The 20981-nt window shown below is 33.2% G+C and overlaps 1 protein-coding gene across 13 annotated transcripts in view; it reads right to left on the bottom strand.

Annotated features, from left to right (window-relative positions):
- Akt3 (AKT serine/threonine kinase 3) overlaps window positions 1-20981 on the bottom strand; it is a 289636-nt gene that overhangs the window by 200372 nt on the left and 68283 nt on the right. For 4 of the 13 annotated variants that reach the window (XM_048809256.1, XM_048809248.1, XM_048809255.1 and 1 more), the window contains exon 1: window positions 6863-7050. The exons of 8 other annotated variants lie outside the window; for them this stretch is intronic. Coding sequence is in view for 1 of the 5 variants with exons in the window: in XM_015483551.2 (XP_015339037.2) it covers window positions 6502-6535 (34 nt within the window). In the remaining 4 variants the exon portion in view is untranslated. Of the gene's footprint in view, window positions 1-6501; window positions 6551-6862; window positions 7051-20981 lie in introns of those variants that run through there. One more of the 13 variants, XM_015483551.2, reaches the window with a different exon arrangement.

The raw sequence follows: 20981 nt of genomic DNA on the forward strand, positions 1-20981 counted from the left end.
TTCCTTAATGATACTAGTACTGTGTCACAAAATCAATTTACCTTAGAGAAAAATATTTCAATTATGTGACAGTTTACTAAACATTTTCAAATATTAATGGGCCTTAAAAGCTCTTAACACTGGATCAGGATTGGTTTGACACATGCAGATGTTTTGTTTGGGAAATATTTGACCAGCAACACATGCTAGTTCTGTATACTTCAAACTAGGTGAACACTACTGTATTGACAAGGTCATGACACTGGTGTTAAAAAAGGGATAAATCTACACAGAGGGTAAAATAATTCCTTTTCTAAAAATTGCAAACATCATATAATAACTATTCTGGATAATTAAATGAGAAAATATAACATTTTTATAAAAATAGGTTAAAAATATGACCAATGGCACCCTAATATATTTGTAAGCTGAAACCTCCATTTAGTTATAATACTTAAGATGAATATAAGATCTGAAACTATACTTGAATAATGATAGGCTTGACTTCTGAAAAGCAGTTGTTACAGCATCTGGTCAATAGATTTTCTTAGTTAAACCTATCAATTTCTAAACTATTTGAAACCATTTTGTATTGTGTTAATGACATAAGTACAAAATTATTTGTTCATAGTGATAAATTAAGAATATTTTAAAAGCTTCTTCTACTAAGAAGTATTTGCCAAGAGGATAAATATTTTTAAAAATGCCTTCTTCAGGTACTCATAACTCTCACATCCTTTCCCTGGGGGGAGAACTAAATTGAGGACAATCAAATTAAGAAAATGCTCAAAACTTAGCATTATAAAACCCAGTGATACTAGGTGTGGTAAGCATTCTCTTTGATTTAACTATAATGTATCTTTTAAGAGCTCATATATGTCACAAAAGTAACGAGTTGATGATTTCTTGTTAAATATCAGTAACTGAAGACCTCAAAAGAAATTCAAGGAGTACCAAACACAATCTTCAAAGATTGTAACATAGCACCAAGAAAATAATGTGGTAGTCTACTGACATACTAACAATGATGGCAAACCCTGATCCAAAAATGAGATGCAAAAAAAACTAGCATATTCATATGGGATTACTCAGTGAAATTCAAGTAACATCAGTGTATAACAAACTTTCCATTTCTATAATAAAAGCAAATCAAGCAGTAAGAATACCTATTACAGAATTTCAAATTGAGAGGATTAAGAATTTAGAAAAGGAATGACTACTTAATATAAGAATGACTGTATAAACAATGAGGAGAGATCAAATCTAGAATGGTATTCAGATGCAGGACTATCTATGATATAACCCTGAAACCTGTCTTTAACCTTAGTGCTCTATTGGAGTTCTTACAGTTACGAGAGGGAAAAAAATCCATTGAAACTAATAATAATGATGGGTTATAATAAAGGGGGTTACTTATTGTAAGAATACAAACATTTCATCCAAGGAAAGGAGCTGTACAGGTACACCTTGTGCAAGTCAGATCTGGAAAGTGATGGAACCACACTGCTTTGTCTTGCTCAGACATTCTAGGAGGTCTATTGTTTTGCCTCTGTCTCGTCTCTCCCATCTTCACCCCTCTCATCCTAGATTGATCCATCACCCTCAGCCAGTGTGCTGCATTTTCCACACTCTACCCATCAGTGCCTCAGCTTACTCAAAGGTGTTGTTCCCTCAGCTTGCCTAGCAATTATTGAAGTTCTACCTCTGACAGTGTTATGGCTTCAATTCATCTCTTAGCTGCTTTTATATTTTTACCTCCTCAATTCCTTCCTAGAGTTCTTGGGTCAAATATACACCAATTGGCTTGACAAGGGGCAGAAATGTCTACTCCAAACAATAGGAGGGGTGGGTAGACTGGCTTCGCTTAAGGAGGGAATCACTGGCATCACTAGTATACTCAGCTGGTGAGTGGGTGGGGGAGGGCAGGTAGGAAAGAAGAGAGATATTAAACAAGTTTCTAGTTTACTGAATTACTCTTAACAGTTGGAAAAATTACTTGAGGTTTTAAAGAATCAATCACTAAATGTGTTAAGAAAATTAAAAACTTACCTAAAACCTGATTTTTTGTTTGTTTGACCACTTAACAAAGACAATAAGGAAACCAGGCAGGAGTCATTTGAGTATGCTGTTTACTTTTAGTACATAACATATTTTTATACTATTGAATAGTTTTCATATATTCAAGAAATTAACAAATTATGTGGCAAAGGATACAAGTTACCTCCATATAATTTCAATTTGTTTTACAAACCTTTAGTTACTAATTTATACATTTGTCAGAATCCTGTCTAGTTGTTTTGAAATTGTGTGTCAGGTTTTTAATTTTCAAGGACTAGGTAATATTGAAAAACAAGAAGTGCTGGCAACTGCATGTGAAAGATAGTTAAGAGAGTTAAGGCTCCAAATGTTTATTTACTTTGTATACTTTGGTTTACCATTTACTTTGCCAGAGATTGAAAATTTAGCTGATTCCAGAAAAGCATTAATACAAAAGGTAGTTAATTCCTTCATAAGATATTAGTTGTAAAAGCACTACATAATAGGTTAAAATAATGGCTTCTCTTCAGCAGAGAATAAGGAGAAAATGTTTAGCTCAAGAGTTTCAAAGCTAGAAGTATCTGATGAAAGAAGAGAGATAATATTCCTATTATTTATTGAATGCCCATATTTTAAAGATATTATAAATAAATTTCAGTTTTGGGTGACAGATTGTACTAAATTGCTACTTAGACCACTAAGATTCTACGCTATTATGGGTTTACAATATTTTTAGGAAACATTTAGATTTAGAGCTAAATTTAGAGCTGTCAAGAGACATACTACCTATGAACCAGTTCCTTTTACTTCAAGTCCAGTGCTGCTCCAACTAATTTATATAATAAAGCATGCACTCTCAAATTTGGAATCTCAAATCTTTAGTAGTATTTCTATTTTTAAAAAAATTATAAATTAGAATTCATTTGTTCTGAACATATAACAGATATGTGAGTCTCTATACTATTCAAACTTGAGTCAACATAGGATAAAGCTCCAGTATCACTTTTTACACTGAGATGCCATGTACAAGAAGAAAGAGGAACTTTCCCCTTCAATTACAGGTTGCATTTTCATCACTAATGATACCCCAGGCTCAACTGAGATGATCTCTTACTACTTGGTTTTAAGAGAATTTCATCGGTAGCTAAATCAGCTATGATACAAAAATCCACATGTCTCCTAGTCACTGCCACAGTGCATACAACTTGGGATGCCAGTAATACTAAGTCAATGAATGCACATATTCCTTTTGATCATTTACATGGAAAATGAAAATTTAAAACATTGTGTCAAATAATATACTTTAAATTTCTAGCTAATATTCTTTATTTTAAAGCTTTTTTTAAAAACCTGTTTAAACCACATTTTACTTATGTATTATATCCAATTTGAGACTCAAAAAGTTAAATTTTATCTAATACAAATATAAAAAGTGTTAGTAATGTTAATTGATAAGGTTTTCCTTTTTAAATATTCTATCCAATATTTCTTCTTTAAATATTTTTAGTTGTAGATGGACATGGATATCTTTATTTTATTTATTTGTATGTGGTGCTGAAAATCGAACTCAGTGCCTCACACATGCCAGGCAAATGCTCTACCACTGAGCCACAATATCCAATATTTCACATATCCAAAACAAGGTAATTTTCACCTATATTTGGGTATTGTAAAAATACTATACACTAAATTTTTATATACATAAACAGTAATAATACAGCTATTTTCATGTACATGAGAGAATGACTCAACCAGGCATGGTGGCACATTTCTATAATCCCAGCAGTTTAGGAGGCTGAGACAGGAGGATCAAAAGTTCAAAGCAAGCCTCAGCAACTTAGTGACCCTAAGCAACTCAGTGAGACCCTATCTCTAAATAAAATATAAAAAGGGGGCTGGGGATGTGATTCAGTGATTAGGCACCCCTGAGTTCAATCCCCAGTACCAAAGAGAGAGAGAGAGAGAGAGAGAGAGAGAGATAATGGCTCATTAGAGAAATTTTTCAAGTAAGGAATCTAAATTCCAGCACATGGGATATATAGGTTTGCAACATTGTTCATTCAAATACTATTACCTTTCTCCGAATACCATGTATGTCAAGATAATTACTGCAATAAACAAAAAATACACTAGCAAAATGATAAGGAATGTGGCAAAATTCCTTTTTAAAAAGATTAATAGTGTTTGCAGGGTGCAGTGGCACACACCTGTAAGCCCAGTGACTAGGGAAGCTGGCGCAGAAAGATCACAAGTTTAAGGCCAGCCTCAGCAATTTAGCGAGACCCAAAAATAAAAAGGGCTGGGGATGTGGTTCAATGGGTAAGTGTCCCTGGGTTCAATCCCTTGTATCAAAAAAATAAAAAGCCAAAAACAGAAAAACAAACAAAAACAAATAGCGTTTAAAATCCTATTCAATTCCCAGAGACTGGATTTTCTTACTCTATAATGTTCCCTAACTCCTCCAACTCCCAAGGATTGCTCTCATTTGTTTACACTGTAACTATCCAATATCTCTAAGTGCTTTTGTATCATTTCCCCACCACAATATTTCGAGTTATTTTCATTATCCTTTATTCATCTTTCATTGAATTCAACATGGACTCCTCCGCCAAATGGAGTCACACCCAATTTCTCATTCCCCAGATAACTGTTTTCCTGACTCCCAATTTCTAAAAAATGAGAATAAATTTTGAATGAATTATACACTCTAACCAACACTGAATTTGATGAAGGTAACGTTGACCATTGAAAGAGATAAATCATGAGATTTTAGTGGATGAACCCATAGTTCATGTAAATGTTCCATTTTAGTGGGTGTTTCTCCTCCAGGCAGTGATTCGGAGACCCAAATTTTGTCCTTCTAGAGGCTCTACCATCTTCTTGGTTTCATGATTGCCATCAGAAGACAAAAGACTAACAGGATTGAACATAGGAGATGTTTAAAAGTCAAGCCTGTAAGTGTCATAAATTAACTCTGTTCATATTTCAGTAGTCAGAACTCCATCTTAGGGCTACAACTAACTTCAAGGAAGCTAGGAAATACAGTCTAGATTTGTGCTAATGCAGGAATAGGGTAGAAGTGGTAAGTGCAAATGGATTTAGGGAACAACTATATTGAACATCAATTCTAAGTACTTAAATAAATTCTTACTTAGCTGCCTTGATGTTATGGAGAGACACATAAGTAAAAAGAAAAAAAAAGAAAGAAACCATACATCTAAAAGTGTTTAAAATGATAAATTTAATATGTATATTTAGCAAAACAGGAAGGAAGGGAAAGGGAGGGAAGAAAAGCAATCGCTGCTTCTAAATTTTTTAGTAAAGCTACATATAATAGTAAAAAGCATTTCACTATATAAAGTACTAAACCAAAGATAAGCTAGTGCCAAAATACACAAAAGACAAGTATAATCTTCATATGCTTTTCCATATATGTGATTTTTATCCTAAATAGGGTCTCGATCTGACTTGGCCTGGTCTAAAGATGTAAAGAAAAAAAAGACTTGATAATATCACAATATTGCCTTATTTAAGAGTGAAACTAATTAAAGAGTTATTCTCAAATGAATATCTTTTAAAATTATAAAGTAGAACATTTTAAATAACTAAGGCTTAGTGCAATCTGGAGCCAATCAAAATGTTAAGCATCCTTCTTTTACTTTTTAATATCTTCCCAATTATTCCAACAATTTCCAAAGGTTCACAGTATATCTCTCACAAAATAAACATATAACAACCATTCTTTTTAAAGTATATGATACAATACATTCCACTGGTAAATAATGCTTCCAAATATTATAAATAATAGTGCTCTTACAATTCTTAAATTTTTACCTCAAGTGGAGAGAAGAAAATTAATAACCCTGGGAAATATACCATAGTACTAGAAGAAACAGATATTGATATAGCATTAGATAACGATTTTTGTTGCACCTAGACCAGGTAAATTGGAGGTAAGATTACCCTTCAGATAAATTCTTATAAAAGTATGCATTATAATTTTTAATTTTATATCAGACTTAAATGTCTATATATTGTATAATAAAAATCCCTAAAAGAGCTAAGCTTAAAACATTCCAAATAATTTGTAAACATATTTTGTATGTGAATACATTTTAATTATATAGTTGCTAAAATTTACACAGCATAAAAGGTCATGGCAGGTGTTATGTTACTTTCATGAACCAAATATTTAAAATTAAGAACAATTTATATATTTTGACACATCTTCTATATTAATGTTGCAAGTATTGGAGAGCAGGCTAAAACTTTTATATTATGCTTATATTTAAACTGGTTACTATTAAGAAAAAAAATTCAGAGAAAAAATTAAACATATTACAATAACAACAACTTAAATTTAGTTTGTAATATACAATCAAATTCCATTAAAGCAGATCATTCTAAATTTTATATCTAAAACATACTCTATACATGTTTGTGAGTAAAAACATACAAATAAGATACTAAGGAGAAAACAATTACCCAAATTTGCTTTACAAAAGGTAGTCTCTTTCATCACATAATTTCACCATTTTCAGTGACCACCACACCTGCAGAAAAAAGCCCAAATAAAGAAGGCCCTGACACTAAGCATAGGAAATCAAGAAATTCTTTCAGACCAACAAGAATAAATTTGAAGCAGAACTACCCTGGATATTCCAATGACCTGACCAACTCCCACTAGAAAAGAGGGAAATTTTCTTTCTAAGAGGCAAAGAAATAATCTAAAGACTCAGGTTTTCAATAAAATATCAACTCAGAAAAAGAAATGTGAAAAATTATACCTCAAATACTGTATTTTATTATAAATGAGCAATATTAAAACAAATACCATGATAGATACCTTGTCTAGGAAGTAGTAATCTTTCTCAAGTAATGGAAGAAATAAGTCTGGGCACCCACTTCCAAGATTATCAAACTCACTTTTCATTCAGTGTTTGTTATTTTCAGTTAAAATGTTCATGGTGAAACTGTTGATATATATGTGTTCTCTCCTTTTTAAACACTTCAGTTTACAAGTAAAAAAAAAATCTGAAAAAAAATTATAAAAATGACTACATGTTATTATGCTCAAAATAAAACATAAATATTTGCCCAGTACTTACTAGTTCCTTTATCAAGAAGTATTATTAAAAGAAGCTAAAAATTCAATTCCAATATAATGAAAATAATGTTGGCTGGCAGAGGAGAGTGTTTTGAAGTGCTTTCTGAATACCTCAGTCTCACACTCAAATCAGGAGCATCTGTCCACCAACTGTCAAGATAATGTCTAGCCTAGGAGTTTTCCTGAATTCATCACTATTCATAGATGCCTGTCACTACTTAAAAAAAAAAAAAAAAGAAAGAAAGAAAGATAGAAAAAAGAAAAGAAAACCATATTTTCAAAGCTATTTTCTTTTTCTATATGTCCTAAAATATGAATACAGAATTTATTACTGACAGCAGTCTGCTCCAAATCAACTGCCCCTCCTCCACCTCTATATCAGAAAATATCAATTTTTTTCTAGAAATTACATAGATCATTAACTAGCTGTAATACTTTTTACCTTATATTAGTACTGATTCAACAATGTGATCCCTATACTCAAAAGTACTATCCAGCCATCAACCTCTATGGAAAATGGCACAAAAAAGAGTGAAATTATTTTCACTGGCTGCTTTTTATGAAACATTACAAAATTCATGTAAAGTAGTGTCTCTTGAGAAACTTCATTTAAAATTGAATCCTACAAAATGTAGTATTTTTTACCTTATTTTCCAAGTCAAATATAACAATTCCATTTTATAACATAAAAATAATATCAAATTACTATACTTAGAAATCCTTTTCTGAGCCAATGTAACAATGCTGTGCAAGATAGGAACAGAAATTAGGGCCCTGGTTTCTGAAGTCCTCAAAGGCAAGTAAAGAAGTGAGAAAGCTGAGGATGTAGCTCAGTGGTAAAGTTCTTGCCTAGCATGCACAAGGCCCTGGGTTTGCACTGAAGAAAAGGAAAGAGCAGAGCTAAAACAGTATTAGGAAAAACAAAAATTAAAAAAAAAATTAAGGTGAGGTTTCAGGAACAATTAAGACAATAGTAAGACTACCACTTTACTAAATGTGCAAATGTACTATTTTCTGCTTTACAAAGTAACAAATTCAGTTGGTTGAATCTTTCTTTTTAGTTTTTATAAACCTACATAAAGTAGAGAACTATTATGTAAGCAAATCAGTAATCAAGATAAAGAAAATCAGTAAGTTAGTTTCCAAAGATTTTTTTTCCAATACAAGAGGGATATTTTTCTATTCTGTAAAAATTATGGTATCTTAGTACTAATTACATTTTTGACAAAATTATATGTAACACCCTAAGAAACACATTAATTTCAAACACAAGAGAACAGGTCTTAAGTTTTAGTGAAAATATGACTTTACTAAAAGTACTTAATGCAAATGTACCCATCTTCCAGATGCCAACTCTAAACATTCTAATTGCACTTTTAACAAGCATTCCAGAGCATTCAAGTTAGATGGATTATAGTCTATACTTACTCAGGAACTGATTTTCCCCTGTGAGAAGAAACTGGAATTTTAAATTAAAATACATATTTTAAATTCCACAAAGATATGGCCAATAAACACTTAAAAGGTGCCAGAAGCAGGTGAATAAAAGTCAACTAATTGGCAAGGATGTGGGAAAAGGTGTACACTCATATAGTGCTGGTAGGACTGCAAATTGGTACAACCAATTTGGAAAGCAGTATGAAAATTGCTCAAGAAATGAGGAATGGAACCACCATTTGACCCAGTTATACCACTCCTAGGTATACATCCAAAGGAGTTAAAAATCAGCATTCTATAGTGCTGTAGCTACATCAAGATTTATAGCAGCTCAATTCACAATCATTAAGCTATGGAACCAGCCTAGGTGACCTTCAAAAGATCAATGAATACAGAAAATGTGATGAGATATGTGTGTGTGTGTGTGTGTGTATATAAATATAAGTATACATATTTATCAATATATTATATATTACTATAATATATAAATATATATTTATATATTACATATTTTAATGCATTATATATTAATATATATTTATATATGTTATTTATAAATAACATATATTTATTTGTGTTATATATAAATAAATATATATTTATTCACACACACAATGGACTATTACTAAGCCATAAAAAAGAATGACTTTATGACTCTCGCCAGTAAATGAATGGATCTGGAGACTATGATGCTAAGTGAAATAATCTAATCCCCCAAAACCAAAGGTCAAATGTTTTCTGACATGTGGATGCTAACACACAAGAAGTGGCGGGGAGGTAGTGGATAGAAGTTCAGTGGATTAGACAAAGGGGTATGAAGGGAAGGTGGGGGATAGGAACAGGAAAGACAGTGGAATGAATCTGACATAAGTTTCCTATATATACACATATGAATATATCATATAACTGTATCATATAATTCATATCTCAACACTGTATACATCTAGAAGATGGGATCCTAATTAGAATAAGATATGCTCCATGTTTGTATAAATATGTCAATATGCACTGCACTGTCATATATAACTAAAAAGAACAAAAAAGTCAACTAGTATCCTAAGATATTTTAAAATAGAGAAGAAATCATGTACATAAGTAACAAAGCTAGCATAAGTACAATAACAAAAGTTCTGACAAGGTGATAGCAAAATTCCAGAAGAAGAGTTCAGAGACAATACTAATAAACTCCAGCAGAAATGTGGCTTATTGCACATCGAGATTTGTAAGAGTTCAGGGTGGAGACTTGAAATGGATATCAGCTCTTCAATGGCAACTAAAGAAATTAAACAACCCGCCTGTAATCCCAGCAGCTCGGGAGGCTGAGGCAAGAGGATCACGAGTTCAAAGCCAGCCTCAGCAATGGAGAGGTGCTATGCTACTCAGTGAGACACTGTTTCTAAATTAAATACAAAATAATTGGGGATGTGGCTCAGTGGTCAAGTGCCCCCAGTTCAACCCTTGCTACCTCCCCCACAAAAAAAAGAAGAAATTACATGTTTAAGAGATCAGGTATCTTTACCTTTCTTTTGAAATATACTATTTAAATATATTTAATGCTTCCAAAACACTGTGGCCATAAAAAATAAGTAAAAGTGGTAACTGGCATATATGATTTAGTTACATTAATGAAAAAGATATATGCCACATATATGTGGCTAAAATCACAATTGATTCAAAGAAAATAATCAATACATACATGTGTGTGTGTATAAAAGAATCAATATTACAGTTTTCAAATAGTTAAAATACACACAGAAAGATGGTTATAAGTACTCATTCATCAGACACTTAGTGGAAGACCTGAAAAGCTACTGTCCCTTTTAAAAACCTTACTGCTCAACAAGACCAACAAGTATAGGGCAGGTTTGGTGTTGGACACATCCAACATTAATGTGTCTATTATGATGTAGGTACTAATGGTCTTTTCAAGTCTATTTTGATTGTTCTGTTGCTTGGACTCTATAACAGATCTTCAGTTTGATGAATCTGGAGTTCCAATGTGAGGCTAATCCCCTCTCCAATACAAAAGCCAAATGCATTTCAATTCTTTACAAAAGGTAAATAATAACAGATCAGGACTGATTATATATGTGCTAAAGGATACTCAAGTAAATTTAAGTGGCAGAAAATCTTCAGTCTGAAAAGTAAAGTGAGGTTAGTATCATTTGATCTACCTACTAAAAGTTAAATGATAAAATGAACTCAGTTTATTACATAGGCAAAAACCTAAAAATATAGCAAATATGGTCTTTAGTAATATCTAACTTCAGTTTCCATATAATAAAAACTTACAATAGTAATTTCTTAAAATAGCAGACATCAATTTTCCTGAAAAACTAGATTGTGGTTGCTCACTTTATTAATAAACATTCTCATTCTCAAGAGAAAGTTCTTAGCCAGAGGCATGGTGGCACACACCTAATCCCAGCAATTTGGGAAGCTGAAACAGAAGGATTGCAAGTTCAAAGCTAGCCTCAGCAACTGCGCAAGGCCCTAAACAACTTAGTGAGATCTTGTCTCAAAATAAAAAATAAAATGAAAGGGCTTGGATGTGGTCCAGTGGTTGAGTGCCACTGGGATTTAATCCCTGGTACAAAAAAAAAAAAGGAAGAAGGTAAGTAAGTTCTTTCTCTATGAATAAGCATTCAGTCCCATGGTCACAAAAATGTTGTCAAAATAATATAGAAAGGAATATGAACCAAGAGTATGAGATCGAAAATGGGCCAGAATGCCCAAATTAAGATTCAAATTTGTCTTCTTTTTTTTCTCAGAGCTCTTGAGAGGCAGGGACATTCTCATAGAAAGTCAGGTAAGGACTTGGTAGAGATCAGGACAAAAAAACAAAAAAGAACTCAGACACATGTCATCCTTCAACAATATCTAGCAATATAAAGTCAAAGGAAAGCAGACGTGATTCTATCAATCATGTCTGTTTAAGCAGCTGCATAAGTGGCCTAGTCAAGGCTCTCTTTCTGAGCAGAGCATAGAGATGTCAGCATGGTGATAAAACATGCCTCCTCAATTTTCAACAGATTCCTTCCACATCCTGAGGTTATCACAGAAAATGATCAATTCACAGCAATATAAATTTAAACATATTAACATTTAAAAGGAGCCCAAACCTACAGAATACTGAAGTCAAAGTCAAGACAAGGCAGCTAAACCTGACATCTGTTAAAGGAGGAAATACAAAGGGCAGATAAAGAACATTTAACCCTAGGGTCGGACAGCATAAATCAGCCTACAATACCAAAAGTTTATCAGAATAATGATAAGGATTCTTAATTGAAGCTTATAAGCCGAAATGTGCAAACTTGGAAAACCTATTTTTTGAAACAACAGTTTATGGGTACTTGGAACTCATACAAAAAAATTTCATGTCCTCTGAGCCTACAAACAAAAAGAACCTCCACCTTTACAATTCAGAGTATTTCTATAAAACAATCAAAAAGAGAACCAAGATAATGAAACATAACTATTTTATAAGCATCAAACTCAAAAAATTAATGGATTTGAGCTGATCTGAGTAAATAAGAAAGATAAGAAAGTTACATTACTGATTTGATGGTGAGCCACAGGGGGATATTGACATTTTATAAAGATTGACTTAACTACAGGAAACTCAGCTATGTCTCTAAAATAAGTGGAAAACTGCCATTCCAACAGCTTGAAATAAATGTTGTAATGCTGTGACATTAATAGCTTAAAAGAAACCACACACAACTTGAACACTGAATAATGATAATAAAATAACTTACTGTCTACATTAACATGACTTTTACTATTTCAGGAGACCTTGCCTTGGCAAATGGTTTGATTGTTCATTAGAGCAACTTCTGGAAATATCCATCAATCTTCAATGGTTCAAGATTCTCTGAATCTCTCACTCCCTAAGAAACTTGTATTGTGATCCTTACGCACGCACACACAAACACATACATACACACACACTCCTACGTTGATCTACCTTAAACCAAACTTGGGTTCTCAGTATATACTGTTGGATTTCAAACATATAAAAATATATGCATACACAAATTATGAAGGAAATATAAGATATTAATAACTTTTCTTAATTACTCCAGTGAAAATCATCATTTTTAATACCAGAATAACAATTTACTTTCATCTACTGACCTCTTCCTAAGAGCATTAAATATTTATGTTTCAAAAATACCTTTGGACTATTTCTTTTTATAAGCATATAAATTTATATTAGGGTTAGAATTCAAGTACCGTAGTTTACTAAACTATACGTGCATGAACCAATTACTTTCCTATTCCTCAGGATCTTCATTTTTAATTTTAGGATTATAATAGCCTTCTTATAGAGCTGTTAAGAGGATAAAATAAAATTGGAAGACAATAAAATGTCTGATAAGCAATTATAACTTAACAATTTTTAGTTTCGTGCCCTAAACTTCATTCACCTATCACCTTCACATGTTTGTTATATCTATATGCCACCTTTGTTATTTATTTACTATTCTTCTTTTATTTAGATATACAAAATTTTCCTGAATAAATTCAGCTTCATCTTAACAATTTCTCAATGATAGGCTGAAAATAAAAACAGAACTCTTACCCACAACCAGGCCAGAACCAGTCTAAGAAATGAAACCATTAACTCTGTAGCAAAATCCCAGAAGAGTCTGGTCTGAGGCAGTGACTACCAGTTTTCCTAATTTTTGCTCCAGCTTCTATCTCAGGACCAACCAGAGACAAAGATGATGCTCCCTAAACTAATCACATAAAATGCCAAACTCCAGCTTCACCTGACAAAAGCCAGAACATACCTGAAACCTTCTGTTTTTCATTCCTCTACCTGCCTTTTGAGTCTAAAAAAGAAGTGATGGTGACTAACTCCCTTGCTATGTAAGCTCTGAAAAAATTTTAGTCTTTGTTCTCATGTGAGTGGTCTGTGTTGATTTCCACACCAGAAGAGGACAGATCTGACAGGCTAGTCATATTCTTCCAATATATAAAAATAAACAACTGATAAAAATTTTAAGATGTCCCCTTCCATGTGCCATCTAAAATAATCCCAAATGTCACACTTTGGGAAATGCTGCATTTCACCTGGGTTATACACAAAAGTGTTGGCTGTCACTTGTAAGATTCTCAATTAAATCAGTCAACAATACAACCTCCTGGGGAGATAAAGGTCTTCTCTATTAATACTTCCAAATCAGAATTTCTGAGGTCAGGCAGTGCTATCAGATTTTTTTTTAAGAGGGAAGAAAACCACATTTAGACTTCAGAATGCGATGTTAGTGAGTGACTGTCCACAAATTTATTAGGATCACATGGAAGCGTGAATGATTTGAGAGTTGTGGGAGTGGGAAAGGAAAACAACTATCATAGCCTAAAAGCTTTTTTGGAAGGCCTATGACCCTTGTTTGCACCCATATTTCAAAACACAAAGTTTAAAGGTCCAAGTTTATTCCTAGAAAGGGGCCATTTAGCAACCTGATAAAGCTAGAACATTAGGAAATAAAGATAATACATTTCATCTCTCTCCTTACAAAATAGGTCCATGTCTTAAACCTACAGGTTTTTGTTATTGTTGCTATTGTTTTTAATTAGTCGAAAATCCTCCAGTGTGGATTAAGTTGAGCTATCCAACAAGCTTCAATGTTTCTCAATCTTTGCAATTGCTAAATATGTCAACTGTGTTTTAAAATAATAACCTCAGACCCTAGTCTATAAATTTGAGAGATTACTTGTTAGTGGTGACTTTAAAGAGTTGCTAGATGACTGACACTGGTTCACTAAAAAGAGTAAGAATAGAGTTTGTATACTGATAATAAAAACAAGTTCAGAAAATTAAAGAATAAATACCAATGAAAAAATAAGAAGCACTAACAACTATATAGTGACACATATATTGTTATGTGCATTTACCAATCAGTATTGTTATGGTTCTACAAAGACTCCAGTGCACCAGACTGTAGCTAATTATGTATATTCAAGTGATTAGCAAGCACTTGTTGCCTCTTTCACACCACCCTCCAAACAGCAGCCTTTGAGAGGAGAATAGACTGCAAATTTATTGAGAGAACACTGTTAATCCTTTGGGGAGAATGTAAATGTAAACAGGACTACTCTACATCAAGGTGCTTTGACAACAACAATCATCTGCATAAACACATGCTCAACAACAAACAGGTGTTCTATTTCACAACTAGCACCCATTTGATGCTTTCAAGTAAGCATTATGCACAAACTGTTAGAACTACTTTGAAACCAGCTGTAATTACTATAATTAGCTGCTTTCCTACTTTGTTTCCTTTTACCTGTTCAGTACTATGCTATTCCAACTCATACACTCCAAGTAAAATGACCAGTTCAGGACTTTTCCTTTCAAGCTATGGGAAGAGGACAAACTAGATTCAATTTAAAGTACTTCAACCAGAACCTTTTACAAAACAGCCTATCCAATAACCCTAAAATCAAATCTTGTGACTTCTGTTTTAAATCATACATCAACAAAAGTTATTTTTCAAAAGATGTTTAAAGTTCTGACTGAGAAGAAGCTCAAATAATTTTAAGAATAAGTAAAATGAAATGTTATTTAAATGGAATACTATACAGCAGTTAAAAGGCATGACCTATTAATAATTATAGCTGTTACTAAAATGCATGAACAGAGCACAGAAACATAATGCTGAGTGAAATAAATAAATTTCAGGATGTCCAGATATAAAAGCTAACCATCACAGAAAATATGTAACAGCATAATCACGAAAATAAATTCTAAAGTCAGGATTTTCAAATCCATTAATACAAAGCTCAGAAGATACAAAAGACAAATATGGCAGGACCTCTCAACATGAAAAATATGGCAGGGTTGATCCTCTAAATCCAATCCAGTGATACATACATGTCAAATCCATGAGGTTCAAGAATGTGTCAGCCCTGTTTGCCACTGCATCTCCTGAACCTAGTCAGCACCTGCAGTAAATAGTGTATCTGATCAATAAAAGGAATTCATGAATGAGTGAATGGGTCCACAAATGAAAAGCTTACAAATGAACTAAAACTCTAGAATATTATTTATAAAAACAGTGTGAACTATGAAAAGGAAAAAAAAATTCCAGGCTTCTGTTATTGAATATATATATAAAGCAATTAGCATAGTATCTAACACTTACTGTAATGGGCATTCATTACACTTGAAAATAAGAATTACCCATCATTATTGGTTTATTTAATAATCAGTCTTCAGATTCCAAAAAACTCAGGTCAAAGGAAAAACAAGAGGCATCAATTGGCTATACTTGATGCCCATTGTTAATGGAACTTAGTAGGAAAAAAAAGTACTAAAAAAAGTTGAAGCAAGTCATCCTGGAAAAAAAAAATGAAAAGCAAGAATTAGGAAGAATATGACACTATAAAGATTGAAGTCAAGAAAACAACAGCTATAGAGCTATTTTGGGCTTATACATATTTGAAAGGAAAAACAAAATAAGAATGGGGAATACAGTATTATAAGACAAACTCCTTTTTATTTGGTACCAGGCACTGAACCCAGGGTGATTAACCACTGAGTCACATCCCTCTCTATCCCTTTTAGTTTTCTATTTTGAGACAGGGTCTTGCCATGCTAAGTTGCTGAGGCTGGCCTTGAACTTGGGATCCTTCTGTCTCAGCCTTCCAAGCTGCTAGGATTACTGGTGTGTGACACCATGCCTGGCTTTAGGACAATCTTAAATAATTCAGGAACTTTGGAAAGCACTAAGTGCTGATAAAGAAATGGCAAACTAATTGCAAAAGGACAGTGTGTATGTCAATTTAAAACAAACAAACAAAAACAAGACAGGTACCAAGACCACTCAAAATACATCTCCTTTAAAATTTTTTTCAGATAACAGTCCATCTAATTCCATTCTGATGGATGCCACCCATATTTTGCTATTTTTTCCCATCCTTTAAACATATAACAATCATGTAACTGGCACTTCATAGATACAAGTATTTGCCAAGTAAATGAACTATGAGACACTTAAATAGTACATGTAAAATATTATCTAGGTATGATTATCTTCATGAGATCATTTCTTTCCAGTCCCTTCCTTACACACTACTTCCAACCTTACAAATCTACTTTCATTTCCACTAAGATTTGTGATTTCTTCCTGTCGCACTTTTGTTGGTTCCTCATCCCATAACCTGCTTCTGTTCACACTGTACTACTCTGCTTCAGGTCTCAGTTTAAACTTCACAAGCTCTTCAAAGCCTCTCTTGGCTCATATCATATACAAAATGTACGAGCTTGGAGAAGTCACTTCATTTTTCTTTGCCTTAGTAAACCAATGTGCAAAATGGGAATATTTTTTATACCTCATAATGTTGTAGTGAGAATTAAATGAGAGAATGTAGCACCTTCAGGTTTGTGTCACAAAAGATTACCTACTCAACCCACAGACATTATTGCTATTTCCTGACCCCTAAGTCCAGACTAAGAGTTCCTTTTGCTACTACTATTCTTATGTTTTTCCTTTCCATACCATAGCATGTACCCACGAAGTGTAGACTCCATTGTATTTTGCTAAGGAAGATTAAAAAAAAAAAAAAAAAGTAGAAACTAAGAAGTAAAAAAGCAAAATTGGATATTCAAGATAGGGACAAAGAGTGAAAAAGAGAAAAAATGGGTAAATTTCCTTGATGTTAGTACCATAAAATTTAGCTCGCCATAAAGATTTTAATAACTTTCCTCTTGAGCCTATAAAAATTCTTCACTAAATATAAGACAACTATGAGAGGCCACAGGGAGAACTTATTGGATGGCAGTAATGAAAACAATATTTACTTATGAATCAGATGAAAAAAATCAAGAGCAAAAAAGAATCCCCATCCTAACTTGGGGATAAAAAACACATTAAACTGATCTAGGTTGTAAAGTAGGACACACTGGTAAATTATGAAGATTCCAAAACACTGAACTACTGTAGTATCTTCCCACAAATTAACTGTTCATTTTAAAGTAATGTAAGAGTAGCATTATGATAAGAGATTGAGATAACCTAATATACTCAAATTGCACCCACTACATCTAGCCCATAGAAATTAAACATAGAAAGCAACAATAAATAGACTCTTCACCAAAAAAAGAAATGTTTGTTTTTGCAGGTTAGCTCCACCATTTTTTTCACATTTGCATCCTAATGGTTCTACTTGGTCTCCCTATTATGCAACAGTTCTTTACAATACAGCCAGCTACCCTGACAACTGGGTTCCTTTGCCAGAGTAGCTTTGTCTAAATCCTAAAGCTGTGCTTGGCTTTGCGCTTAGCCCAGTGGCTGCCTGTGATCTGAATGCCAATGAAGAGTACAGACCCTGTTGTCTAACAAGCCAGAGACTAAAAGGTCTCTTTGGGGTCAACAAACTGTCTCGACTACTTTCATAAGCTTAAGAGACTGGAAAATAAAGCTAGAAATGCATCTTATTTCTTAGGAGGACAAAAGAGGAAAAGTATTAAATGTTTAATAGGCACCTGATACTTCAGAGCTTTAACTTTAAAAAGGAGTCTAGAAAACTTTCACAGATAAACAAAGTACTTTTTCTTTAAAGAGGAATAAACTTAACAAATCAATGTAAATAAATTTTGTAGTATCAAATTTGAAAATTATTAGAGAATTTATATGCTCAAAGGAATATAAATGCCTTGGGTCCCACTTCCCACTTAGTAGCTAGTTGAAGAAATGAGTAAATAATGACAAATGGTAAAAGATTACATTGTAAAATTGGGTGTTTGGCTACTATTGAAGAAATATAAAATTATAGTATCAATTAGTGAGTTGTTATCTACTAAACAACATTTAAAACACTTTTAAAAAATCCAAGGGTAAAAGCAGAATAACACTGTTAACAACATAATTTTAGTTAAACTGTTAATGAAAAATAACATGCTCCATTTTTGTTTGTTTACTCATATGAATTTGCTATACAGCAATTCTACATTTCCTTATATTTTTGTATTTGGAGGTTCTCTTTTTCTTTTTAAGAGAGAGAGAGAGAGAATTTTAATAATTATTTTTTAGTTTTCGGCGGACACAACATCCTTGTTTGTATGTGGTGCTGAGGATCGAACCCGGGCCGCACACATGCTAGGCGAGTGCGCTACCACGCTACCGCTTGAGCCACATCCCCAGCCCGGAGATTCTCTTTTTCTTATAACTAATTCTCCATATCTTATTTGATAAAATGCCAAAACCTGTATCTTCTAAGTGGCTATCAAATTTATCCACTTCACCCTGCTGCCAGCACCTAGCTCAGATCATGTTGATCTTCTTACCTCAGTTCTTGGCTGAGACTCCTAACTGATTTCTGACCAGAGTAGTTCACAAATACAGTATGAGATATTCGGGTGTAATTAATCAATGCTTAAAACAGTAAAAAGAATCAGTTAAATTAAATTTCACCACATATATACAAAATATAATCATTTCAACATGTAATCAATAGAAAAATTTCACACATTTTGCTGTCTTTTCTTACAAAGAATTCAAAATTTAGTGTGCATTTTACATGAACACAGCTCAATTCAGATCAAAATTTCCAACAGCTGAACTGAAATGTAGTCCTACCAAAATAATACACGTAAATAATTTTAGAATTTAACAATCATTCTTCAGTCATACTAGAGGTATATGTGGCTTATGGCTATCTTTTCAGACAATCAGCTCTAGATCTTCAATATTTGTGTCTTCTAACTCAAACTGAACATACTCAAAAATGCAAGTCACTGACATCATCTTAAGGCTTAAAAGTCCTTCCACCACGTCTCAGTAATTTCCTAAAACCCACCTCTTAAAAAGAGTAACAAATCCTAGGACTAGGTTCCTCTTTCTTTTCCAGCCTTATCTAGCTCCACATTCCTTTTTTCATACAATACTTATTCCAGATCCTGAAACATGCTAGGCTATGTTCCCTTTGGACCCTGTAGCATGTGCTGTTAGTTGCATTACAAATCTCTTCTTCCACATCCCTCTCAATATGCCTGCTCCAGCTCATCTATTAGTTTTCAATTTAGGATAGTTTTATCAAAGACATTTCTGCTGTACCACACTAGATCTTTAGGCAGCAGGAACTATGTTATTTTTGCTCATTAGTGTATCTCCTGCTTTTACCAAAGGCTTGGTACTTTGTAGGCACTCAATAAATATGAATCAACCCATAGAGTAGTCTAAGCTACCTTAAATGTATTGAAAGCATGTCCCCATGTGTTCACAGGTATCAAGAAGGACCACCTAGGAATTCATTACATGGCTTTACTATCACTAACCAAAACCACACAGGCCATAAGGGCAACTGCCAAAACTAACACTGAAACACCAAGACTTTCAAAGTTGGAACATGCAGTATTCCAACTTAATGCTTAATATAATGGTTTCTGTTAATATTCTTGTGAGTCCACTAGAAGGGCAGTTCACCTAAAGATCAGAATAAATTCTAGAGTCAAGGGGCTAGTAAGAAAAACTTTCTTCCCCCTTGTAATACAGAGTTCATTAGTATACTTCCAGGTTTCTTTCTCTGACTTTAATTCTGCTAAGATGGAATATTTGATCTGATGAATAAATTTTGGGGAAATAAAGAATTCAGATCAGATCCTCTTCTTCCTTTTGAAGCCAGTGGGCTACAAAAAAAAAAATGCAAATTTGTCTTTGTTGCACTATGCAAGGGATCAGCAAACTACACAGGGCTAGAAGCCTATATTTCTAATAAAGTTTACTGAAACACTGCCAGACCCACTAGTGTATTGTCTATGGCTCTTTTTGCACTAAAATCACAGAAGTGACTAGCTACAATTGTAACAAAAAAACATGTTATCTGCAAAGATATATACTATCTGGCTGGCCCTTTACAGAAAGAGACCCCTGCTCTTTAGCATTACCTTACTAACACAGCCTGAAATGTGTTAAGGAGAGTCTGCCTAATTCTGCAACTCAATGACACTCAGACCTCTAATTTAAACTTTATCAACTATACAATAGATCCCCCTACGCTGGTTTAAATTTCCTTGGTGCCTTCAGTTGCCCATGGTCAATAGCAGTCAGACAATATTAAAAGGAAAATTTCTAAAAATACACAATTTAATATAAGTTTTAAAGTTTGCACTATTCTGAGCAGTATGATGAAATCTGGCATCTGCTTCATTCATCCAGGACTTGAATCATCCCTTTGACCAATGTATCCATATTATATACACTATCCACCCACTAGTCAATTAGTAGCCATCTTAGTTATCAGGCCTACTGTCATGTTATCACAATGCTTATGTTCAAGTAAACCTTACAAGTAACCTAATGCTATGTCACAATTTCTAGGTCATTTACCTGCTTTCATCTCACCACTGAAACATTATATAATTTCACATCATCACAAAATATTTTCAGAAAGATACCACATTCACATAACT

This window comes from Marmota marmota, unplaced genomic scaffold, assembly GCF_001458135.2.
Source record: "Marmota marmota marmota unplaced genomic scaffold, marMar, whole genome shotgun sequence".
NCBI classification, from domain to species: Eukaryota; Metazoa; Chordata; class Mammalia; order Rodentia; family Sciuridae; genus Marmota; species Marmota marmota.